Source organism: Chiloscyllium plagiosum, unplaced genomic scaffold (genome assembly GCF_037043375.1).
Source record: "Chiloscyllium plagiosum isolate Xiang-an unplaced genomic scaffold, Cpla_swu_hap1 HiC_scaffold_47, whole genome shotgun sequence".
Taxonomy (NCBI): Eukaryota; Metazoa; Chordata; class Chondrichthyes; order Orectolobiformes; family Hemiscylliidae; genus Chiloscyllium; species Chiloscyllium plagiosum.
Genome location: NW_028270185.1, coordinates 13,622,552 through 13,649,279, shown reverse-complemented (window position 1 = coordinate 13,649,279; position 26,728 = coordinate 13,622,552). Strand labels below are relative to the sequence as shown.

General features: G+C 44.1%; 1 protein-coding gene and 1 long non-coding RNA gene across 3 annotated transcripts; one reads left to right on the top strand and one right to left on the bottom strand.

Annotated features, from left to right (window-relative positions):
• Positions 1-1,366: 1,366 nt before the first annotated feature.
• Positions 1,367-26,107, bottom strand: LOC122542858 (SERTA domain-containing protein 1-like). Of its 2 annotated transcripts, none has more exons than XM_043680959.2 (3): positions 25,993-26,107; positions 9,758-9,846; positions 1,367-3,884 (listed from the first exon to the last, which is right to left on the bottom strand). In XM_043680959.2, the coding sequence occupies exons 2-3, from the start codon at positions 9,769-9,771 to the stop codon at positions 3,089-3,091; spliced, it is 810 nt and encodes a 269-aa protein (XP_043536894.2). In that variant the 5' UTR covers positions 9,772-9,846; positions 25,993-26,107; the 3' UTR covers positions 1,367-3,088. The 2 variants fall into 2 exon arrangements, with proteins under 2 accessions (XP_043536894.2, XP_043536893.2); XM_043680958.2 differs by lacking the exon at positions 25,993-26,107 and adding an exon at positions 13,663-13,734.
• Positions 13,844-19,967, top strand: LOC122542859 (uncharacterized). The gene is made up of 2 exons (XR_006309875.2): positions 13,844-14,461; positions 19,725-19,967. It is a non-coding gene; the product is annotated as an uncharacterized LOC122542859 (long non-coding RNA).
• Positions 26,108-26,728: the final 621 nt, after the last annotated feature.

Here is a 26,728-nt window from a genome sequence, read left to right as displayed (position 1 = left end):
TGGGATTTGGATTGAGAACTCGACGACAATATGGCTAAATGTGTAGCACTCAAGTTTAACATGGATTGTGGTCTCGAATCGGGGTCTTGAGCATAAGTGGCTGCACGGTGGCAAGTACTGCTCTCTATCAGTGCAAGGGACCCAGGTTTGATCCCAGCCTTGGGTGACTGTGTGGCATTTGCACATTCTCCCCACGTCTGTGCGGGTTTCCTCCGGGTGCTCTGTTTCCCCCCGACAATAGTCTAAAGATGTGTAGGCTAGAGGGCTTGGCTATGCTAAATTGCCAGTGGTGTCCAGGCTAGGTGATTAGTCATGGGAAATGTAGGAATAGGGTGAGTTTGGAGGGGCGGCTGTTCAAAGGGTCAGTGTGTACTTGATGGGCTGAAGAGCCTGCTTCTACGCTCTATAGATTCTATGATTCTAAGTCAACCGTGAAAGTGAATGGGGTGGAAATGAATCTAGAGTCGTAGAAATCCATGGTTGCAAAACATTTGGAATATTTCATTCAGCTCTAAGTACAGCAACTCAGAAAAGATATGAGCTAGGAGTTTCATCAGCAATTTGTTTTTTTTCAGTTCTTCAGCATTCACAGTTTGTTTTATTTCAAGAAAGTAGCATTTACCTGGAGCTGTTGTAACACAAGTTCAGCATTTCATCCCTGGTCCTCTCACTCACCTTAAGACTTTTGAAGTAATTTCAATCAGAAATGCAACTTAAATACTAAAACTACAATATGCCATCACTTTAGGCCTCAGGTGGTGCATTTTGTTCAATTCCAACACAATTCTAGTAGTATTGTCAATACCTATTTTGCAGAGGGATTTCATTTACAATGATGGGGGGGGGGGGGGGTCAGGACCCACTCTCCCAGAATCTGACTTTATCTATTATCCAAGATGCTGTTGGCCGGTCAAAACCAAATCCCTGTCAAGGGAAGATTGAGGAATGGCTAGAACTCCAGTCTTTCGTACTTCGACGAACTGTAAAGTTAGTTGCCATCGTCTTACCAGACCATCAGGCTTCTCTCTTCTTACAAAGAGGCAACTGGTGATGGTTTAACCTGTGGGTCACCACACCTCAGGCAAGGGGAGCGATTGAGAAGGGCAGTCCTTCTCGGAAACCTCAGTTAGTGTGGGAATTGAACCCAAGCTGTTGGTATCATTCTATATTGTAAAACCAACTGTCCAGCCAACTGAGCTAACCAAGCCCCCAAACGTTTATTTGTTCTGGACAGTATGAATCACCATGTGGCCCTTTAACAAGTCAGATCTTGAGGCCCAATGTCAGAGGTGAAAAACTACTGACCTAGAGAGTAAACCTTTGAACTGTGAGAAGTGACTGCCAGGAATGCGAGAAACAATATAGGAAACATCAAAACAAAAATATTTATTGTTGTTCTTAAATTAATTTTATATAGCTCAAAAGCAGCACAGTGTAATTTCATTATTTAGTTAATGCTAACAAAAGCAGGCATGGAAGAAAGTAGGACTGGAGTGAGCCACATGTGAACAGATTCAGGAAGGGACTGGGTGCTACGGGAACAAAGAAGGGGAACGAAGACCGGCTTCACTGTTATGATCAGAGTGTCTCCAAGATTTGCTGGTGCTTGTTCCTTTGGCTCTTTCCTTTATGTCCCTTCGCCCCCAAATCTTGCCTGTCTGCTCTATAAATACATTGGGTGGATCATTCTTGGTCACCAGGTTTAATGCTGGCACACTCTGCCTGCAGTGTGCGCCAGGACAATCTGCATCCATCCCACCTCCAACAGGAAGCTAGCATAGGACATGTCTGCTTTACATAAAAGTTACAGCATTGAAATATATTAGTGCCATCACTGTCAAAAAGAGTAGGCAGTGACTGGGCAGAGCACCTCATTGAAGGGCAACAAGGGGAGAGGGATAAAGAATCAGGGACTGTGGGGCCCACACCCCAGGGAGAGTCTATGAAAACTATGTCCCCAGGAAGAGTTGGGCCCTGTGGAATCTGTACCCCAGGGAGACTCCAGTTATGAGCAACCTATATCCAGGGAGAGTCAGCACCTTCAGGAGAGGAAAGGTAAATGCACTGCGAAATAAATAGATCAAATGACATTGCATCTTTATCCAGGCCCTTGCTGATGTTCATCAAGTGTTAAACGTTAACAACTTGGAGTAACCAAGGCATGCAGAGGACAAAATATATATACACACACACACACATCTATTATATACACACACAAAATCTCAATATTAACATACATACAGAAAAGTTAAAATTAGGCATGAACTCTTCAACTGGGCATTAGAAACATGGAAAATGGGAGAGGGAAACTTCTTGTAAGAAAGAAAATTATGTGAACTTCACTGACAAGCAGTGTTCCTGCTACATTTTTTCTTCTGCATGGAACTTAGATCCATATGTGGCAGCAACTTTCAGAACCAGAAATTGATGCTGCAAACAGTGTGGCACACCAATGCTGTGCACGGGCCCTCTGAACAGCTACATGCATGCAAACTGAACAGGAAACATTGCTGACAAGGCTAGAGTTTCTTACCCATCTCTAATTGTGCTTGAGAAGGTGATGGTGAGCAATCTGACTTATTACCAATTAATTACCCCTCCCCACTATGGTCATGCTTGGATGCACACAAGTAGGTCATCTGCAGCCCAAAGGAACGCTCTGTTCACCACTTCTGACAGAGGTGATTAGAGGACCACCCATCCTGTCAGCCATTCAGCCGAAATGGACTATGCTGGTATCCGTATGGGCCTCCTCCTATCTAACCGCATAGAATTCTATCAGTGCAAACTTCTATTCCTTTGCCTCCCTGTGTGCAAATCCAGTCTCCATCCATTTAGGCATGTGACATGTAGACTGGTCTGCCAGCAGAAGCTAAAACTGTCTTTTCCCAAGGGGGACAAAAGGTATGAGCCCAGTGGCTTTAAAGTGGGGACTCTACAGAGAAGAATATTTAGAGGCTAGAAACTCTGCAAAGAGAAAAAGACGGAGGTGGAACAGCAGCCCAGGTAGTTCTTGTCCAAGTCTTTTGGGTTTTGGAAAAATACCAGTTAATATTCCAAAAAGGGAATAAATCCCTTGCACAAAGTATCAACCAACAAGAAGGTCCATCAGATTCTCCAACTCAAAGTCTGTCCGGCTGTTGTGGGGCTTTGCTGAAGGGATGCCTCGTGAAGCTTTGTTAGGCTGGATGGTGGGACAGGCCCCGGCAGGGAAGCCCTGCGGGACATCATACATAGAGGTGTCAATGTCTTCAAAGATTGCATCAAGGGAACCGTCAATAAGGAAGTCATCTGAGTCTGCAATTTCAAAGGCTGTGAAGATGGAATCAAGGGATCTGGGCTCCGGCCGGGGATCTGGGCTCACTGGCTTCAGCGGCAAGAGATGGTCATCTTCGGGAGGTGCTTGGCCTGGAGGGGTGCTCAGGTCCTCCACATAGTCCAGGTCCTGAAGTATGGTGGAGATGGCAGAGGACAATGAGCTGTCATTGCCAGAGAGGAGACAGAAGGGTGCTTCAGTGAGGCTTGGCGAGGGTGCTTTGGCAATGTTGTTGTTTAGATCAGTGATTTCCTCTCCCATTTTGGAGAGGGGCTGTAGTTGGTTGGCACCACTAGTAAGTTGCTCAGGTGGCTGCAGTGGCATCTCACTGGGCATCGTGTTGTGACCATTCTCCCAGCGGATCTCCGCTTGCAGCCTGCGCAAGGTATTGGCAATCAGCACGGAGCGGTGTAAGTTGCGCTCTGCCAGAACACAGTTCTGATGCAGTTTAAGCAGAGAGATGTCGAGCAATGTGCCACAATGGAAGGTTTGTGGAGTGTATTCTGCTGCAGCCTGACCACCATCATCCTCGTGGCGTTTCCGCTTCACTCCTTTACCCAACGGAAAACTGCACAAAACAAAAAGACACTATCAGCACTGAAAACAGAAAAAGGTGAAAAATCCTCACCAGACTCAGGCAGCAACTGCAGAGAGAGGCAAAGTAAACATTGCAATCTTTCATAATAACCAGGAAAACATTAAGATTTAGCAATTTTTAAACACAAATACAAGTCAGAGACAAAAGTAGGGAGAAGGGAAGAAAATCTAAAGGGAGAGATTTGTAATACAGGTAGGAAATTCCATAATTACTCACGCTAAAATAATTTATTGATAAAGAGAGAGTAACAGAGTTTAAGGTTTCAGTTTTGTCTCTCTGCCAATATCACCAGACTGGCTATTTCCTGTTTTCAAATCAGATTCCGAACATCCATTACTTAGCTTGAGTGATAGGGTTCAGGAGTGACTAATGGGATGATGCTGCAAAGCAAAAGGAGATGTAATGGTGCAAGGAATGAGGAACAAAATTTGGTCCAAAAGGGAAGTGGGAAAAGCAGAAAAATTACCAACAGCTCTTATCTTGAGTAAATGAGAGCATAGTTATTCTCAAGTTATCAAACTCCATGCTGAGTCCTGAAGGGTATAAAGTGCCCAGTTGAAAGATGATGTGATGAAGCTTCAAGTTTGCACTGAGCTTCACTAGATCAATTTGAAAGGTGGAGGACAGAAGAATCAGAGTGGCAAACAATCAAACTCTCAGGGTAATACTTGCAGACTGAATGAGACACTCTGTAAACTGGTCACACAGTCCACTTTTGGTATCTCCAGTGTAGAGGTGGTTGTGTTGTGAACAGGAAATATAGTATATCACATTTCACCTGTTTGGGGTTTTGAGGGGCTCTGGTGAAAGGGAAGCGAGGAAGTGAAAGGTCAGATCCAACCAATTAATGAAGGGTGGGAGATTGAAGATTCTAGACTTTCATCATGAATACTGCATTTATTCCTCCTGGTGACCCACTGCAATCCTGCCATTCAGTCCAGGAGGTTGACCCCAATTTGTGTTGTGGTAGCTCAGTCAAAGTGCCAGAACTAACCTCAAATTAAACATTCCTGAAGAAGGGTTTTTTGCCCGAAACAGGGATTTTCCTGCTCCTCGGATGCTGCCTGACCTGCTGTGCTTTTCCAGCACCACATTCTCAACTCAAAGTGAAGATCAGCCAGTAATGTAAGTGCAGAGATTTACTCTAATTAACAACTGGATAAACTGAACCATTGTTTTGTCACTGAACTAAATCCATTCCCTTATTAATGATCCGATCTCTCCTCCTGGCTATTGAAACTGAACCAAATGTTTGCACCCACAGCACCCTATTTGAGACAGAGGTGAGCTCTTGACTCCTTATCCTCTCCACCAGGAGGACTACCTTCTTCCACCTCGGTCATATCACCAGTTATTAACTGCTGAAACTCTCATTCACACCATTCCTACTTTCAAACTCAACTGTTCGATGTACCTATGGCCAATGAACCCCCACCTGCCGGTCCATGAAATTCAGCTTTTGAAGATCCATGCTATGTACTACGTTCCACCAAATCCAGTCAGCCCCATGCTTGTTGACCTACACTGTTTCTGACCATCCGTGTGTAATAGACAATTAACAAAAACAGTGTACAAAGATTATAAAAGAGCGATTTTTAAAATTCCATGGCAATATTTATAGATAATGGAAAAGTATAACTTAGAGGAATTAATTATTTACAATGGATGTTCACCCAAATATTACAGATCCATCAGCATATCATTATTGAAATACACTCCTGATCTCTCCGTGGCTCACTCCAATACAATTTCCCATCTTTTAAGCTGCCATGAGTGGCTTTGGTCTGCACTATTCATGGACCTACATAAACTTTTTGCTGTTGCCCTGCTCTCTCTTGCTCCATGAGGCTTGGCTGGCTAAAATGGTGCTGCCAGTTGATTAGCTATTCAAGTGTTGCATGCCTGCTCCAGTTATTGTTGGAAAAAGAAAAATTATGGTGCAGGGTTATTTCTAGTTGGCAGAAAACAGCATATTCATAAATAAATGTGTCTGTCTGTTTGGCAGGGTGAGACAAGTAGATTCCCACAGGAGGTTGGAGCTGAGGCCTCAAAGATTACTATTTACATCAATGAATTAGAGGAGAGTGAAGGCATGGGAGATAAAATTTTAGACAACACCACTGAGATAGCAAATTATTATTAAGAAGCAATAATAAAGTATTTACAGAAGGACTTAAGTTGAGTGAGTGAGAGAGGAGTACAATGTGGGAAAATTTGAAGTTGAGCAGGAAGAATGAAAAAGCAGAATAAGTAGAGAATGACTGCAGAGTTTGGAGGTATAACGTGATCTAGATGTTTTGATTCATGAAAATGTCACTCTGCAGATACAGCATGCAAAAGGCTAGTGGAAAACAATCTCTTTATTACATAATGATCTGAATATAAAATGAAAGAATGTTATGCTTCAGTTACACAGGGAATTGCTGAGACCACATTGTGAATAGGGTGTGCAGTTTTAATTACCTTATTTAAAGAAGGGTGTAAATTCATTTGAAGTGATTCAGATGAAGTTCACGAGACTCACACCCAGAATGAATGGATTAGAATCATAGAATCTCTACTTTGTGGAAGCAGGCCATTTGGCCCACTGAGTCAACACCAACCGTCCAGACAGCATCCCACCCATGGGTAACCCACCTGGCCTGCACATCCTGGATACCAAGGGCAAATTACCAGGGCCAGTTCACCTAACCTGCACATCTTTTGACCATGGGAGGAAACCAGAGCATCTGGAGGAATCATGCGCAGATACGGGGAGAATGTGCAAACTCCACACCAACAGTTACTCAAGGGTGGTATCAAACCAGGTCCCTGGCACTGTGAGGCAGCAGTGCTAACCACTGAGCAACCATGCCACCAGGTTGTCTTATGAGGATAGTTTGGACAGTCTGGTCTCTTTTCTATTTAAAATTTAGAAGAGCGAGGGGTGACTTGATTGAAATGTATAAGATCCTGAATGTGGGAAGGATATTTTGTCTTGTGAGGGAGTCCAGAACTAGGGGCACTGGTCTAAATTTACAGGTCACCCTTTTAGTTCCAAAATGAGGAGAATTTTTTCAGGGTTGAAGGATTTGGGAACTCTGCCTCAGAAGGTAGTGGGAGCTGGGTCATTGAATATTTTTGAAGACGATGACAGATGGATGTTTGCTAAGCAAAGGAATCAAACTTATCAAGGGTAGGTGAGAATGTGGAATTTGGAACACAAACAGATCAGCCATTATCTTACTGAATGGTCAAGCAGGCTCGAGGATCTTGACTCCTGATCTCTAACCAGCTGGGTAATGAATTCAGTTGGAGAAGCTCCTCCAGTTAATTTCCTATTACCATATAATACCAATTACCATGTCTCCCAGACCCAAAAAAGATGTATTGTTCCTCTGGATTTGTTGCATTCAGAAGTTTTGTACAGATCATTCACTTTGGTTGCCACTGGCACTTCCCAGCTTTCTAACCACTGTCAGTCAACAATAGCTGGATACCCAGTAGTTGTAATGCCAGCGCTAATTCTCCTTTCTGATTTTCTAGCCAGAAACAGAAACATTCTATTGATGTCCTGGCTTCCTCCTCCTCCTCGGTCTCTTGGCCATGTCTCTGTATCTGCCCTCTGCCCCCAGCTTGCCAAAGACACTGCTCCCTTGTGGAAAAGGGATCAGGGGAACTTGTATGCTGTTCCTCACCATCGCGATCTGCTGTCAGAGATTCTGTTATAAACGCATTGAATTTCAATTCCCCCCTCTCCAAAATGTACTTGCCTCTGATAACTGCATTCCTCTAATTCTAGTCTTTCACACATCCTCCACTTCTTTCACTCTACCATTGTTGGCCATATCTTAAGCTGCCAGGGTCCTAACTTCTTTAATCCCTCCTTAAACCTCTCTTTCCTCCTTTAAGATACTCAGTCATAGATATAGACAGCACGGAAACAGACCCTTCGGTCCGACTCATCCATGCCCATCAGATATCCTAAATTAAGCTAGTCCCATTTGCCAGCATTTGGCCTATAATGACTCTAAACCCTATTATTCATTTACCATCCAGATATCAGAGTCTTATGCCTTTTAAATGCTGTAATTGTACCAGCACCTTCCATACACACACCATCCTCTACATGAAATTGTTGCCCCTTAGGTCCCTTAGAAAAATCTTTCCCCTCTTACCTTAAACTTATGACCTCTAGTTTTGGACTCGCCCACACCAGGGAAAATACCTTGACGATTCACCCTATCCATGTCCCTCATGATTTTATGAACCTCTGTGAGATTACCCTCTGCCTCTGACACTTTAGGAAAAACAGCCCCAGTCTATTCAGCCTCTCCCTGTAGCTCAAACTCTCCAATCCTGGGAACATCCTTGTAAATCTTTTCTGAACCCTTTTAAGTTTCACAGCATCTTTCCTACAGCAGGGAGACCAGAATTGCACACAGTATTCCAATAGCGGCCTAACCAGTGTCCTGCACAGCCACAACATGACCTCCCAAGTGCTACATTTGATGCACTGACCAATCAAGGCAAACAGCCAAATGCCTTCTTCACTATCCTATCTCCCTGTGACTCTACTTTCAAGGAACAAAGAACCTGCGCTCCAAGGTCTCTTTGTTCAGCAATATTCCCCAGGCCTTAAAACATTTCATTTTTGATCACCTAGTGTAACGTTTCTTTCTTTGACTGGGTGTTAACTTTTGCCAAATTATACTTCTGTGAGATTCCTTGTGGTGTTTTAATTTACAAGTGAAAATTGTTGCTTGCTTCCAGTGACCACTGACTGTCTAATAATCTTCACTGAGTGCACTTTGGTAAGGACAGAACCCTGTGGAATAACCATGAAACTGCAACAATCATATCGAGACCTGCATCTTGGAAGCCAGTCAGCACTTACTATCCTGAGGACATTGGGTCAACATCTAGGTGTTAGACAGGAATAGTTGGGTGGCAGGTTTCTTCCCCTGAAGGACATTAGTGATGCAATTAGGTTTTTAACAGCAACCTCAATATTTATTGCCAATTTCTGTTTGCCACCCAAAACAAAAATTTAAAATATTGAATTCAATTTTACAACTTGTTATGGTAGAATCTGAACTGAGGAGCTCCACCTTGCTGACCCAGTGACAGAATCGTTAGATTACTGTACCCCAAAACAAATTTTGCATTTGTCTAAAATTGCACAACCACCAGATGTCCCAAAGTGTTTTACAGTCAATAAAATAATGTGTGTTATCACGGCAACCAGTTCATGAACAGCAATGATTTTTAAAAAAAAATTGAGTCAGGGAAAAATATTGGTGAAGGTACAATGGAAAACTGTCCAGCTCTTCTGTGAAATAGTGTCATAGAATCTTTAACATCCACCCAAGAGGGTAGACAGGACTCTGTTTAATGATTCATCTAAAAGATGGCTCATCTGACAGTGTATATTAAATTGGAGTGCTAGCCTAGACTTTGAACTCATGTCCTGGTGATGGACTTGAAGCTAGGAACTCCTGACTTGGATGGAAGGGCTAATCACTGAGCCACAACTGACATCATGTAGCCTGCAGGTTTTTAATCATTAAATGACTTGTGACATTCCAAATCAATGGGTCTTGACTGTCCACAAGTCAAATGAAACTTATTGATGTCTCAAGAACGAATAGGGAGAGGTGGAGAGGGGGATGGCAAACTTCTCACTGGATTGTCCCCCCCCAACTCAGGGAGCAAGTGACCTGATGAAGGAAGAGGATAAATTGTAGAATAAACATATAAGCTCTCTTTTCCACAAGAAATGGATAGTTACTAACCGCCAACGGCTCATTCTACCTACTTTATACAAGAATCGATTTTGCCTCAAGTTTTTTTTTTTTACACACCTGCTTGCAGCCATTGGCTGCTTTTGAAAGATTCACAAACCAGTAAGTTGTCCGTGCTTCTCACACTTTATCTTCAGATCCATTCACACCTAAAAGCAAAGGGGAGAATTTGGATTAGTTCAGGTCCAGTTGCAAGGTATGTATAGAAAAACAAGCCATTTGGTTCTAATGGATCCAAACCAGCCTTTATGCTCAACACGAGCTTCTTCATAACTCTCTGCCTAACCCAATTATTTTGACCCTTTTCACCCTTAAACTTCTCTAAAACAAGTTCATTTATCTTACCTCATCTGCACCTGGTGATAGTAATTCTACATTCTCACCTTTCTCTGGATAAAAAGGTTTTCAATGAATTCCCCATTGATTTATCACTGTTTCATATTTTTTGTCCCTTGTTTTGGGAGGTGGAAACACCATATCTGCATCCACACTATCAAATGTCTTCATAATTTCAGGTCAGCCCACCAGCTTCTCGTTTTGAAAAATGAAAACTTTAGCTTTTCCCAAATTCCTGTGAATTTACCAATGTAAATATTTTATTAACGGTATCTAGTTTTGCCACACAATTGGAAACAAAAACTTTTGGGGAACTCTGAAGAGAGCTGAGGGCATGAGGTTTTTTTTTAAAAAAAGTGGGTTAATTTAGTCAGAGAGGAACATCAAAGCTAAGAGATTACAAACACTGTAGATTTATGAATAAACTTGGCCGTGGAAGCATTCTTGCCTCCAGTTTAAAAGGTTGGAGTGAGACTTGACCATCCCCCCAGATTTAACACAAGAACCCAGGCAGGGTTGAGGGTATACTGCACTGTTGGAAGTGTCTTTCGAGAGGTGAAATATTAAACAATTGAATGTACTTGACTGATTTTTGGTGGCTGAAGATAAATTTGCTAGATTTAATCCTCCTTAAATTGTTGCATCAACCATCATGTAGACTCAAGAATATTAATCTAGTCTGATATCCACGGATCATTCCATGCAGAAATGTCAGAGGCAATGTCTGTTGAACAAGACTTGAAACTGTTATTTGTCTATTCTTGTGCAAATCTCAAAAGGAAGAGATTTATTCAATTTCTCAGCATGTATATATCCCTTAAACAACATCAGAGATGATTTTCTGTGGCTTGGAGTCTAGCTTGAGGAGGAATGATCTCAGGATATGAGGTAAGCCACAAGGTAAGAAATTTCTTCATTCAGACTGTTGAACTAGTAGAATTCTTTACTACAAATGGCTATGGATGCAAAGTCACTGAAAATGTTTCAGAAAGATAGATTTCTAGAGAAGTGTCACAGAGAGAAAGCAAAAGTACGGCGGTGAGACTGACCATCAGCCATAATCATGTTGCTTGATGAATCGGATTCAGGAGCTGAATGGCTTACTTCTATTTCTATTATTTTATCTCAGAAAATAAACAGATTCTCTGCTCATTGTCAGCACTATTTGTGGGAGCTTGCTGTGTACAAAGTGACTGGTGTGTCTCCCACATTATGACTGTGACCAGACTCTAAAAGCACTTCAGTGACTGTAAAACGCTTTGTGCAAAGCTCAATAGAAATGAGAAACTACTTTTCCTATGATTCCATGTTACAGTTAAGGACACCAGGATTGAGCTTTAATAGATTGTGGGAGACAATGTTACTGGAGGAACTCATGGATAAGATAGAATTGCAACAGAAGACATTGTAACCAGTCATGCTTGCAAGTTTGTGTTTAACTCATTGCTGCCGTCTGAACTTTGTATTCCCAGCATTCCTATGACTAACGTGCTTCCTCTTTCCTCTGCACACTCCAGCAAACTATAAGAACAGCTTGAAGTGACTCTCCGAACCTCATATCACTGTAGGTGCCATTACACTGAAGAACTGCAACAGTTCATGGAGGTAACTTGCCATCACCTTCTTTAGGACAATTAGAGATGGGCAATAACTGTTGGCCCAGCCACATCCCATTGGTATGAATTAAAAATAAAGTTACAAATTGTGGCCACTTAGAGTGTTTGCTATGCCACCACATCAGATAGATCACTGCTCATGTATCATCAGGTTCTCTCTGGTCAGTCTCACACAGTGAAGAACAAGTCATAAAGTCTGCACGGAAACAGACCCTTAGGTCAACTCATCCACGCCATTCAGGTTTCCCAAACTAAACATCCTATTTGCCCATGTTCGCAGCCTTCTACACTGCATCACTGAAGACTGGATGTATTTCTTTCATCTTGATTAAGTGTTCCTCTGTGCAGTAAAGAAGTGCGTTATTATTTACCCTGTGAACACCTCACTAACTACAGAATAAGCAGTCTATGACAACCTCTCTCATTGACAACACTTCCTTACAGAATATAATTCAAATTCCTTGCCTTTACTGTGTTGACTCTGAACAAGGTACCGACATGAGAGGTTAAAACCACTCTCATGGACGCCAGCTGTGCCTCAATGCACTTTCGCTTCAGAAAGTTGTGGGTTCAAGCCCCAGCCCAGAGTTCAACAGCAATAGCCTTGACCAATACTGAGCGAGTGCAGTTCTGTCGGAAGCGCAGACTCTCATGACACGTTGTATTGAGCCAAGACATTTCTCTCTGGTGGACGTAAAACGATCCAATTTCAAAAGGAGAGAGGTCTGGCCGATAATCTGAGCCAACGTTTCTCCCTTGATCAATATCACAAATAACAAAATATTCTGTGCCTTATCTCGATGCTGTTTTAGGGGCCTACTGCATACATACTGGCTGTCCACTGTTTCTACATTTAAACGACATACACTTCACTGGAGTAGTGAGAAATAAAGGGAAACTTTGCCTCCTGTACAAAGATGTTCAGTTCTAGTGGGAGACCAACAGCGGGTGGATTATATAATGGTCTTTACATCTCCAACAGTTCCTCCAGCCACAAATCACTTGATTCCTCACCCGAGGCTTCAGATCCCGGTTTCAGTCACAGACTCAGGGGGGCGTGTCTCATTCAGAGCGACACCCCTCGCCGTGAAAGGCACTTGCAACTAGCGGGAACAATATTAATCAGTAAAGGAAGTCTGAAATACAACGGCGACAATCGTTCCACGGAACAGGGAGAAAGGCAGTCAACAAACTGGAGGTCTCCAGAGACAACAGGAATGGACCAAAAAAGGACAACTGTACAATTTGTCTAAAATAGTCAAGGGAGTAGAGCCCTGAGGTTGGAAGGAGGTTAGAGGGACCTTCCCTTCCTCCCCAGATAAAAACCTTCGCCTATAGCCACACAGATGGGGGTCTACAGACATGTCCAGCTCCTAATACCGAAATCGGACTTTCAAACCCTCCCAAATCACAGTGATATCTCGACTTGACTGATCCCACCCTGATGAAGGAGCAGCTAGTGCTTCCAAATAAAACCTGTTGGACCATAAGCTGGTGTTGTAAGATTTTCAAACTTTGTCCACCCCACTCCAACACCGGTACCTCCAAATCATGACTGGCTCTAGAGGCGGGGCTTTCAAAGCAAGTTGCAAATAAAATCTGGAGCAGAATTAAAACAAAATCTCCCGCTCCCTGGAACAGCTTGGGACATGGAAACCCCGAATCGTCAGTGACAGACACGGATAGATAGATATACAGCGAGAGAAGGAACATCTCTACGGTCTTGGTCACAATCCCAAATACAGCGACAGCTCAGAAGTAACAGTCAGTCTTCTAGAGATCTGGTGAAGACACCAACCGGGAATTTCTTGACTCAAAATTCCGCCTTCCCGCTTCCCTTGAATGCTTCAGCTCACCACTATAAAGAGCAGAGAAACAGGCCATTCGGTCCAACTGATCCATACTAGGGTTTGAGCGCCCTCCAATCCTGCCAGTATTCAATCCAATATTCCTTTCAACCTATTTATCTAACTTCTCCTTAAACGTGTCGAGAACTTATAAATCTTTACATACCTGCCAGGGATACCCCAAGCTGCTGGATCAGTGCCGACTGGTTCCTATCAAACAAGCAGCTGAGAGTCCCCCCTCCATACCCTATCACATGATATAGAGTAAAGCCAACCCACACACAGGAAGTGAAACTGAAAGGTAGCCCGGCCTGATCCCTCCCTCTAACCGGCAGCAGCTTATCCACTGCCGTTCAGCCCCACATTGACTGACTGTTCCAGAGAGGGTACCTCCTACTCACCAAACGGCACAGGAGATAGTTACAAACTCTCACATTCTTCTGAGTCGGTAACCTGGCAGCTAGCTACAATCAGAGCCTGCTCTCCAGCATGTTCATTCCCAGCAATTAACCTGGAGGTGTCAAAGATTCAAATCCCACACAAACTGCTTGTGAATTCATAAAATCTAGCATTTTGGCAGATTTTTTTTTTGAAAGCTTTCAGGGTCCTTTCCCCTGTCGTGACTCCAGCATCTGTGCCTTCGGGGCACTCTCTACCTGATGAGAAATAAAAGCGGCCCTCACTGCCTCAAATAGGAACACATTTCAAAACATATCGGAATTAGAGGGCTATAGGAAGCAAGGCGGAACTCAAGGAGTTAACGGAAAAGATGTAAATTTCGAACTGGAGGAGACTACGGACCAGTGGGGGCTGAGCGAGCAGCCTACACGCGAGTCATGGCTGACTCATCCACATCACGATGAAAGAAGAGGATAATTAACAAATAATCATCCCAGCAGCGAGTGTTCATGTTTGAGACACAGAGATCTTTGTGGGTTGAGGGTATCAAAGGGCATGGATTACAGGTAGGTGAATAGAATGTGAAACCGCCACGATCTTAATGGCAGAACAGGTTCTTTGGGCTGAATGGCCTCCGCTTGATCCAAGAGGACCAGGGAATAAAAATAATAGGAATGCTGAAAATCGGAACATAGAACAGTACAGGCCCTTCGGCCTTCCATGTTGTGCCGACCCTTTATCCTACTCTAAGGTCAAACTAACCCACACACCTTTCATTTTATTATCATCCATGTGTCTATCCAAGAGTCGCTTAAATGTCCCTAATGTATCTGACTACTACCACTACCACCGCTGGCAGTGCATTCCAGGCACCCACCACTCTCTGTGGAAAGAACTGACTTCTGACATCTCCCCTAAACCTTCCCACAATCACCTTAAAATTATGCCCCCTTGTGATAGCCATGTCTGTTCTGGGAATAAAATTCTGACTATTCACTCTATGCCTCTCATCATCTTGTACACCTCTATCGTCACTTCTCATCCATCTTCATTCAAATGAGAAAAGCCTTAGCTCCCTCAACCTTTCTTCATAAGATATGTCCTCCAGTCCAGGCAGTATCCTGGTAAATCTCCTCTGTACCCTCTCTAAAGCTTCCACATCTTTGCTATAATGAGGTGACCAGAATTGAACACAATATTCCAAGTGTGGTCTAACCAGGGCTCTACAGAGCTGTGGCATAACCTTGCATCTCTTAACTCGATCCCCCGCTAATGAAAGCCAACACACCATATGTCTTCTTAACAACTTTATCAACTTGGGTGGCAACTTTGAGGGATCTATGGACATGGACCCCAAGATCTTTCTGTTCCTCCGCACTGCCAAAAATCCTGCCTTTAACCCTGTATTGTGTATTCAAATTCGACCTTCCAAAATGAATCACTTCACACTTTTTCCAGGTTGAACTCCATCTGCCACTTATCAGCCCAGTTCTGCATCCTGGAGTAAGTGGGGACTGATGTTCTGCATCCTGTCAATGTCCCGTTGCAACCTACAACAGCCCTCCACACTATCCACTTCTCCACCAACCTTTGTGTCATTGGCAAACTTACTAACCCACCCTTCCGCTTCCTCATCCAAGATATTTATAAAAGTCACAAAGAACCGATCCCTGCAGAACACCACTGGTCACTGAGCTCCAGGCTGAATACTTTCCATCTACCACCACCCTTTGCCTACTATGCGCCAGCCAATTTTGTATCCACACAGCCAAATTTCCCTGTATCCCATGCCTCCTTACTTTCTGAATGAGCCTACCATGGGGAACCTTATCAAACCCCTTGCTAAAATCCATGTACACCACATCTACTGCTCTACCTTCATCAATGTGTTTGTCACATCCTCAAAGAATTCAATAAAGTTTGTGAAGCATGATTGTCCCTTAGAAAGTCATGCGGACTATCTCTAATCAAGCTATGCTTTTTGAAGTAATCATAAATCCGGTCTCTCAGAATCCTCTCCAATAATTTGCCCATCACAGACGTCATACTGACTGGTCTATAATTCCCAGGATAATCCCTGTTCCCTTTCTTGAACAAGGGAATAACATTTGCCACCCTCAGTCATCTGGCACCACTACAGTGGACAGTGAGAATGCAAAGATCATTGTCAAAGGCCCAGCAATCTCTTCCCTTACTTCCTGTAGTAACCTAGGGTGTACCCCATCTGGCCCAGGGATATTCATCCTTACATTTTTCAAAATTGTCAGCACATCCTCCTTCTTAATAGCAACCTGTTCGGTCATATAAGCCTGTTTCACACTGTCCTCACAAACATCAAATACTGAAGCAAATCATTAAATAAGGACCTCCCCTACCTCCTCTGACTCCAGGCACAAGTTTCCTCCACTAACTGTGATCAGCCCTACCCTCATTCTGGCCATCCTCTTGGTCTTCGCATAAATTTAGAATGCCTTAGGGTTTTCCTTAACCCTACCCATTAAAGCTTTCTCATGCCCCTTTCTAGCACTCCTAAGTTCATTCTTCAATTCCTTCCTGGCTGCCTTGTAACACACTAGAGCCCTGTCAGATCATTGTCTCCTCAACTTTAAGTAAGCTTCCTTCTTCCTCTTGACTGGATGTTCCACATCCCTTGTCACCCAAGGTTCTTTCACCATACCATCCCTTCCTTGCCTCAGTGGGACAAACCTATCCAGCACTATCAGCAAGTGATCCCTAAACAACCTCCACATTTCAGTCATGCATTTCCCTGAGAACATCTGTTCCCAATCTAGGCACCCCAGTTCCTGCCTAATAACATTGTAACTCTCCCTTCCCCAATTAAATATTGTCCCATACCATCTACTCCTATCCCTTTCCATGACTATAGTAAAGGTCAGGGAGTTGTGATCACTGTCACCAAAATGCTCTCCTACTGAGATATCAGACATCTGGCCTGGTTTGTTGCCAAGGTAGACAAGCAGGAGGCTGGAAGAACACAGCAGGCCAGGCAGCATCAGGAGGTGTCGAAGTCGATGTTTCAGATGTAACCCTTCTTCAGGACTGGGGGTGGTGTAAGGAGAGCTGCAGATAAAGGGGGTGGGCAGGGTGGGGATAGGTGAAGACAGGTAGAGGGTACAACCTGGTTGGTCATTGGGAGGAATGAATCTCGTAGGTGGCTGAGAGGAGAGGAACGTAGGAGGAGGGGGCTGGGAAGGGAGCTGGGGGAAGGGAAGGGAGGTTATTTGAAATTGGAGAATTCAATGTTGAGTCTTCCGGGCTGTAGGCTGCCCAGACGCAAGAGGAGGTGTTGTTCCTCCAATTTGCGGTTTGGTTCATTGTGGCAACGGAGGAGACCTAGGATGGTCATGTTGGAAAGGGAGTGGGAAGGGGAATTAAAATGGGTGGTGACTGGGAGGTTCGGTCGGCCCCTGCAGGCCAGGCTGAGATGCTCGGCGAACCGTTCCCTCAGTTTACATTTCATCTCCTCGATGTTGAGAAGACCACATCAGGGGCACCTGCTGCAGTAAATTAGGTTGGAAGAGAGGCATGTGAACCTCTGTCTCACCTGGAAGAACTGTTCGGGGCCCTGGATGGAGGTGAGGTGGATGGTGTACCAGATTGGGGGTGTCGGTGGGGAAAGGGAACAGTCCTTGAGGAAGGCAGATTGGGGTGGGGAGGCAAAGATATTCTTGATGGTGGGGTCTTGTTAGAGTTGACAGAAGTGTTTAAGGATTATGCGTTGGATACAGAGGCTGATGGGGTGTTAGGTAATGACAAGAGGGACTCTGTCTTTATTGTATTGTGGGGGGTTTAGAGCAGGTGGAACAGGGGCTGGAGGTGGCGCAGTGGAGTGCTGTGGGGATGACAGAGGTGGGAAAGGCACATTGTTTGAAATAGGTGGACATTTGGGATGCTTGGGTGTAGAATGTCTCCTCGTCTGAGCAGATGTGACGGAGGCAGAGAAATTGGGAGAACGGGATGGAGTTCTTTCAGGATACTGAGTGGGAGGAGATGTAGGCCAGGTAGTTATGAGAGTCTTTGGGTTTGTAGTAAATGGTGACTGTCGCCAGAGATGGAAATGGAAAGATCAAGAAAGGGGAGGGAGGTGTCCGAGATGGAGCAAGTGAATTTGAGGGTGGGCGAAGTTGATGAAATGCTCAAGTTCAACCTGGGTACAGGACGCTGCACCGATGCAGTCATCAATGTAATGGCGGAAGAGTTGAGGCACAGTGCCTGTGTAGGTACTGAAGAGGGACTGTATGACTTAATCCACAAAGAGGCCAGCATAGGTGGCACCCATCTCAGTGCCCATGGTCACCCCCTGAATTTGGAGGAAATGGGGGGAGTTAAAGGAAAAGTTATTAAGGGTGAGGACCAATTCAGCAAGGCAGACGAGGGCATTGGTGGAGGGGGACTGGATGGGTCTGTTGGAGAGGAAGAAGCTGAGGGCCTGGAGGCCATTTTTGTTGGGTATTAATGTGTAAAAGGACTGCACATCCATAGTGAAGCTAAAGCACTGGGGGGGTGGGGAGCGGAGAACTGGAAGTTACTGAAGAGATGGAGGTTGTGGTTGGTATTACAGATGTGGGTGGGAAGTGCCTGAACCAAGGGGGAGAGGATGGAGGCGAGATAGGACGAGGTGAGTTCGGTGGGGCAGGAGCATGCCGAAATGATGGATCAGCTGGAGTAGTTGGGCTTGTGAATCTTGGGGCGCAGATAGAACCGGGCAGTGCGGGTCTGGGGCACTATGAGATTGGAGGCCGTGGAGGGGAGATTACTGGAGGCAATAAGGTCACAGACAGTGTGAGGAATTTTAGCAATGATGGGTCATGGTGGGATCATGGGCAAGGGGGACTTAGGATGTGGTGTCAGAAAGTTGACATTCGGGCTCTGCGATAAAGGAGGTTCGTTATCCAGGTTACTACCCTGCCTTTGTCACCAGGTTTGATGGTGAACTAGGGGTTGGTGTGGAGAGAGTGGAGCGCTACTCATTCGGAGGGGGTGAATGGTCTCCCCTCTAGTCAGCCCATCTTAATGAGTCAGGAATCCTTGCCTCAACACACCTGACAAAAACTGCTCCATCCAAACTATTTGAACTAAAGAGGTTCCAATATTAGGAAAATTAAAGTCATCAATGACAACAACAACTGTTACTTCTGCACCTTTCCAAAATCTGCTCCTCTGTGTCTCTGTTGCTAGTGGGGGTTCTGTAGAAAACTCCAATGATGTGACTGCTTCTTTCCGGTTTCTGACTTCGACCCATCCTGACTCTGTGGTCAAACCCTCCTTGATGACTTCCCTTTCTGTAGCTGTGATACTATCCCTGATAAGCAATGCCACTCCCACCTCTTTTACTTCCCCCCACTATTCCTTTTGATCTATCTAAACCTTGGAACATCCAACAACCATTCCTGCCCCTGTGATATTCAAGTCTCTGTAATGGCCACAACATCATAGTTACAAGTAGTGATCCATGCTCTAGGTTCATCACCCTTATTCCTGATACTTCTGGTGTTAAAATAGACACACTTCAACCCATCCTACTGACTGCAACTTTGCCGTATCAGCTGTCTATTCCTCCTCGCAGACTCTCTGCATGTTGTATCTGGCTGTTCACTAGCTACTCCATCCTCAGATCTGTGGCTCCGGTTCCCATCCCCCTAAAAAACTAGTTTAAACCTTTCTGTAGAGCTCTAGCCAGCCCAGGATATTGGTGCCCCTCCAGTTCAGGTGCAACCCGTCCTTCTTGTATATGGAACATGTTGGGAATGGGATGGCAAACCTGTCTCCTCTGATCAATCACCCCATTACTTTGATTTCCATGACCAGGTATGTGCCGTTCAATCTGATTGGAACCAAGAATGGAGCTCAGCAGGAAAGGTGCTTTCATCGACTGCGGCGCCAGTTCACGGAAAACATGAGCAGAGAGCTACGTGAATTTTATGTTGTGCACTCAGTCTGAATCTGCAGTGGCTCATTTCAAACTGAAATGTGGTGAAATCACATCTGAAGTTGTGTGTAATTTTGGTCTCCCTGTTTCAATAAAGTATATAGAGATCTGTAACTCAGAAATAGATATGACAACACTATATGGTACATACATCAGAGGAACAAGCCAGTCAGTCCAGTTACTCTACACATACCTTTTTTTCCATTTCTTCCACCTCACCCCTTAAGGGAATCTTTCTATTCCTTTTTCTCTTACATACTCCTCTCGTTTCCTTTTGAAAGTATCTAAGCTATTTGTCTCAAGCACTTACAGTGATGACTAATTCTATATTCTACCCACCTTGTGTGTGAAGACATTTCTGTTTATATCACTACTAGATTTCCTAGTAACTATCTTACACATCTGGCCTCTAGTTTTGAATTATCCCACAAGTGGAAGCATTCTATCTACATCTACTGTGCCAACCCTTCTTCCTAAGAGTTCCATCTTAATCATTCATTTCATCACACTTCCAGCCTAACCCATAACCATGACATCTTCTGTCTCTTCTTAGTTACTTTCTTCAACACAATCTTCACTGACCCCTAATGTGCTGATTTCTGATTTTCCTTCCTATTATTCCACATCTCAGCATCAATATTCAGTCACAGTTTCTCTTCTTCATCTTGCCCAAGTTTATGCATCTAATAACATGGCTGGTCTCATAGTTGCCTTGTAGATTCTTCCCTTCAGTCCAGCAATACTTAGCAATCACATAGAATTCCACTGCATTTGTTCCAATAACTCATGGAGTCATACAGCACAGAAACAGGCCCTTCAGCCCAACTCATCCATGTCAACCAGGTTTTCTAAACTGAACTAGTCCTATTTGCCTGCATTTGGCCCATATCCCTCTAAACCTTTCCTATCTATGTACTGTCCAAATGGCTTTTGAATGTTGTAATTGTACTCGCCTTTACCACTTCAGCCAAAATTAATGTATAGCTTACCTTCGCAAATAGTTGTAATCTCTCAATTCTTGTACCATTCTTGTAAATACTTCCATGTTCTTTTTATCTATGCTCCTGTATCCTTTTTAAATTATGGAGATCGGACTGTGCATTGTATGCTAAGTGCACTTGACTAGGATACTATACAATTAGTGGAGAGAAAGCAAGCTAATGTTTCGAGTCTAGATAACTCTTCATAACTTCATTATTTCTGATTCATACAGTATATCTGTAGAAATGTTACGTCGATAACTCCATTGTTCTAATGATCTGCAGTGCAGCTTTTAGTTCTCCAATATTCCTAGATCTCTGCTTTTCTATCTATTTCAATTTCTATTATGTTCTTTATTTTCTAAGCCATGTGATTTCCTGCATTTCCTGCCATAGCCCATCTTTACAAATTGTTAATCGCAAACTTTCTAATGTCTTATATTTTGTTGCTTCTTTTTCTGTGCTTGCTGCACATCCACCTCCTCTAAAATGTGTTATCATCTGCAAAATATACTATTGAGTTACTCATTCCAAAGTCCAAGTTTTCGCTTTCTTTGTTGGGCAGTTTGCCATGCATTCAGTTATTGGCCAACTCCACATACATTAATAACGACACAAACAGAAGTTGCTGGAAAAGCTCAGCAGGTCTGGCAACATCTGTGTAGAGAAATCAAAGTTTACGTTCCGGACTGTGACCCTTCCTCAGAACTGACGGTAGCTAGGAAAGTATACATATTATCCACATATATTAACCTTTGTCACAAGCTATTGTGCAGTGCTTAATTATAAGGACAGGAATTGCAGATTACAGAAGGTTCGGGGATGCAAGGTGTTAATGGGATAACTAACATTTCTACCTGGAGGAGTTTGAAGGGATCAGTGGGAGTGTAAAGGGGAGGAGAGGAGCCTACACATGAGTCAGTACTGATTCACTCCACTCCTTGACAAAAAAAAAGGAAAATTACATAGTTGAACCAAGAGCCCTCATCAGCCTAACTCTGGAATTCCCTTCCTAATGTCCTCTGTCCTTCTTAAAGATTTTCCTTAAAAAACTCTCTTTGAGCATCTTTTTGATCACCTGTCCTAATATTTCTGGTATAGCTCATTGTTAGTATATTCTTGGCTACATTTTGTGAAGCACCTGGGGATATTTTTATTGGCACTCTACGACTGCAGGTGGTTGTTAAGGGAATGGTATATGAGGAAGGATTGGCTGCTTTGCTCTCTCTTCATAAAAGATCAAGAGAAAATGCAAGGCAGATAAAAGGTGCATATCTATAGCACAGTTCCTGACCACTGGATGTCTCGAAACATTTTAAAGTCAATGAATTACAACAGGAGCTGCAGTTCAAAAAGCAATTTAGGAAACACGGCAGGAAATTTGCTCACAAGAAGCTCCTAGACTCTAGATAATCTTTTTGTATGATGTCAATTGAGAGATATATAGTGACCAGAAAGCCAGGAATAATGCCCCGATTTTCTTCAAAATAGTGTCACAGGATCTTTTGTACTCCTGAAGATGAAAAATGGGGGCAAAGTTTGTTCACTCACCTAAAAGATGGAACATTCAGCAGTGCAGCATTTCCTCAAGTTCTTCTGGGCACCGAGTCTCCTAATTCAGAAATAGGGACACTACAACTCCACCACAACAGTCGCACTCCCATATGTTCCAATTGTTCAGGGATAGTCAATACCTGGCACTTACATGGCAGAAATGTTACTATTTACCAGTCCAAACTTAAATATCACCTAGGACTTACTGCATATGAAGTGGACTGCTTCAGTATCTGAAGTGTCATGAATGGTGCTGTACGTTGTGCAATCATCACAAACATTCCCACTTCTGATTTTATGAAGGAGGGAAGGTCATTCATTCATAGAATCCCTGCAGTGGGAAAGTAGGCCATTTGACCCATCGAGTCCACACTGACCCTTTGAAGAACATCCCACCCAGACCCCATCACCCTATCCCTGTAAACCTGCATTTCCCATGGACAATCTACCTAGCATGCACATCCCTGGAAACTAGGACAATTTTAGCAAGGCCAATCAGCTAACCTGCACATCTTTGGGCTAAGTCAGAAGTCTCACAACACCAGTTATAGTCCAACAGGTTTATTTAAAATCACAAGTTTTTGGAGTTCTACTCCTTCATCAGGTGAAGTGACGAAGGAGCAGCACTCTGAAAGCTTGTGATTTTAAATAAACCTACTGGACTGTAACCTGGTGTTGTGAGACTCCTGACTTTGTCTAGTCCAGTCTAACACCTACATCTCCATATCATGGCCCCTTTGGACTATGGGAGGAAACCAGAGCACCTGAAGGAAACCCATGCAGACCTGGGGAATATGTGCAAACTCCACATAGACAGTTACCAGAGGCTGGAATCGAACTCACCACTGAGCACTGTGCTGACAATTTTCCACATTTTTGAACAACTGAAGATGAATGGATCCAGAACACTATCATTAGGAATGCCTGCAGCAATGTCCTGGGTTGAGTGACCTCAAACACTACACCCATTTTCTTTTGTCCACAGCATAACTCTAGCCAGTGAAGAGATTTCCTCCTAATTTCTCTTGACTACCGTTTTGTTATGATTCCTTGAGGCTCCATTTGGTCAAATCCCAGCTTGATATCAAGGGCACTCACCCTCACCTCATCTCTCAAGTTCAGCCCTTTTGTTTGTTTTGGACCAAGCACGGCTTCAATTGGGTCAGGAACTTAGTCACCCTGGCAGAACCAAATTGGGCATCAGTGAGCAAGTGCCATTTGATTGCACTGTCAAGGCCTCTTTGAATGCTTTACTGATGATTGAAAGTAAACTGACTGGGCAGTAATTGGCTGAGTTGGATTGGTCTTGTTTTTTTTTGTGGTCAGGACATACCTAGAGAGTTTTTCACATGTTTGGATACATGCCAATGTTATATGTGCATTGGAATAGCTTGGCTAGGGATGCAGCTAGTTCTGAAGCACAACACCCACAGCCTTTACCATAGCCAGTGTCCCACCAGTATCCCATGGTAATAGGCAAAAGTGAGGACTGCAGATGCTGGAAACCAGAGTTTAGATTAGAGTGGTGTTGGAAAAGCACAGCAGGTCAGGCAGCATCCGAGAAGCAGGAAAATCAACATTTTGGGCAAAAGCCCTTCATCAGGAATGGAGACAGGGAGCCTCCAGGGCTCCACTTATCTCTCCACTCTGCAGGCACCCTGCCTCTATTCCTGATGAAGGGCTTTTGCTCAAAACGTCGATTTTCCTGCTCCTCGGATGCTGCCTGACCTGCTGTGCTTTTCCAGCACCACTCTAATCTAAAATCCCATGGTATAGTACCACACAACATTGTGGAGGGGAATACTGTCATGGACAAATGCATCTGTGACAGGTAGATTGGTGAAGATGAGGTAAAGTAGGCTTTTCCCTTCTGTTGGTTCCATTGCCACCTGCTGCAGACCCTAACTAGCAGCTAAGTCCTTCAGGACTGGGTCAGCTCAGGCTGTGGTACTACTGAGCTACTGCTGGAGATGGCGACCGAAGTATCTCACCTCAATGCTTCTTGCAATTGGTGCTCAACAGGGAGAAGAACTGATTCATCAGATGAGGTGGAGGAAGGGAGCAGTAATGGGTAGCCAGCAGGATGTTTCCTTGCCTAAATTTGCCATAATGACACTAGGACTTCATGGGGTCTGGAGTCAATGTTGAGACCTCCCAGGACATCTCCTTTCTAACTGTATATCACTATGGCATCAACTCTGGGAATGGTGGTGGTGCTGTCTGGGACATTGTCAGGTATGATTTGATGAGTGTGACTGTGTCAGGCTGTTATTTACTTGCCTATGGGACTGCTCTCCCAATTAGCTGGTGGTGCCATTGTAGTTTCCGCTGCCCAGTTTGATGCCAAGTGATTCATCAAGTTTATCTTTTTTTTTTAAAAGTGATTTGGTAGAACTGATTAGTTTGTCTGATCACTTCAGAAGTCAATTGAGAGTCAATCACATTGCTGTACCTGGAGTCACATCTAGGCCAGACAGATAAGGAGAGCTGATTTGGAATCAAAGAATTAGTGGTTGTGGTGGTATTTGAAATGTAATTCCAGAGATTAGTTTGGCTGTCAGCATTACTAGTTTAGTGCCATGATCACTTTGCCACATCTTTCTAATCTTGAACTTGGTCTATGGAATCCTCTCATATTTAATTAAGTAACCATTTATTTATTGACATTTTTCTCCTTTAGCTTCGATTGAATTGAATAGGCAAACAAAAGCTAAGAAAGAGTCGAGACCATATAGAGAAAGGGGGTCGGGGTGGGGGGATAACCAATACAAAGGAGCTATAATAGAAAGGAGGTGAGGGGAACATTAACAGAAACGGAGCGCAGAGGGCACAAGAGAATGGAATGGGAGAGAAAGGGATAGAGTTGGGGAGGTGGTGGTTAAGATTGCTGGATAGTGTAGATTCGAAGTCGACCAATCTAGACCAATACGTAAAAACTCATGTGAGGTATTGGGGATATGGAGCACGCCACTGACAGGCACAAGACAGCACGGAAAGCTGGACAGTCGCCGTCACTCATATAGTCTCTTACAACCAATCAACTGTGACCCCCTTTGGTCACTGGCGACCTCGCTGCAATCGGAGCTCTGTGTCCACTGAGGCGCCGTATCTCCGGAACTTTCAGCGCGGATGCAAAACTTTCAAACTGCTTTAATTCTAACCCCACTCCCAGAATGTTTCGCTCTCTCTTTGTGTGTCTGTCTTTCTGAACGGTCCCAGTAGAGTTAAACTGGAGAGGAGGGGACAAGGTCGGCGCGGAGTCTGCTGTATTCGTCACGATCCCGAAGGCGCTCTCTCCTGCCAGGCTCAGCGATGAATCACTCGCTATTTACGAAGTCGTACTCACGCAATTCTCACCGCCTCTTACCTTCTTCCCCCCGCTCTCCCCCGCGCGCCTTCCCCGTCTCCACTTTTCTTTTTCCCTGTCAGTCTTTCAAAAAGAAAAATCAGGATCGCGGGGGATCCCAGCACACTTTGGGGAAATTGGACTTCAAGTCAAAGTAACTGCTCTATTAAGTTTTTTTTTTAAAAACCCCAAGGAGCAGTAATTCTTCCCTTGCTACAAAAAGTATCCACTTTAGAAAGGTAATGAGGTTGACACTTTGTAACTTACCCTGTGCGTCCAGTCAGCGCGCTCGGCTACATTGTAACCTTTCGCTGTGTCAGTTTCACTCGCTCCGGACAGTGTCAGCTACTCCCGACCGTGGACCCGGATCTAGTTGCTGGGCAACACGACGGGGGTGGATCAGGGGCAGGGCAGCCAGAACTCCTCACCTCCCTTCCGGACGACAACGCCTGCGCACGAAGCTGCTGCACTCCGCGTGCCTTTCGGGAGTTGTAGTTCTATTGGTGTCAGAGGCAGAAAGCAGTAGGCTTTGGGTCATTGACACAGGACGCCATTTGAACCAATGATTCTTTCGTCCAGCTACGTCTTAGTGGTCTATCTTTTAGAGGTACGAATCCTGAATGGCCCCATGGGAATGCCAACACACTGTAAAGCCTTTGTCTGACGCCAACAGCTGTCCAGAGCTGATTTTGACTCTTGGTAGATAACAGGTTTAGGGAAAGGAGTTATGAAGAGTCATCTAGACTTGAAACATTAACTTGCTTTCTCTCTACTGTGATGTCCAGCATTTCTTTTCAGTTGAGACTACAACCAGGTCAGACACGATTTTAATCAAATGTAGGAACAGGTTTGGAGGACGTTTTTGACATCCTTTTGGTGCTCTCCAAAAACCTTTCTCCCAGTGTGAATGAGACCATGCATCCACAATGTACGTTAACCATCTCAGCCCACCTGATGTCTACACACATCCATCTCTGGCAAGTAAAAAAAAGGCAAGTGATCA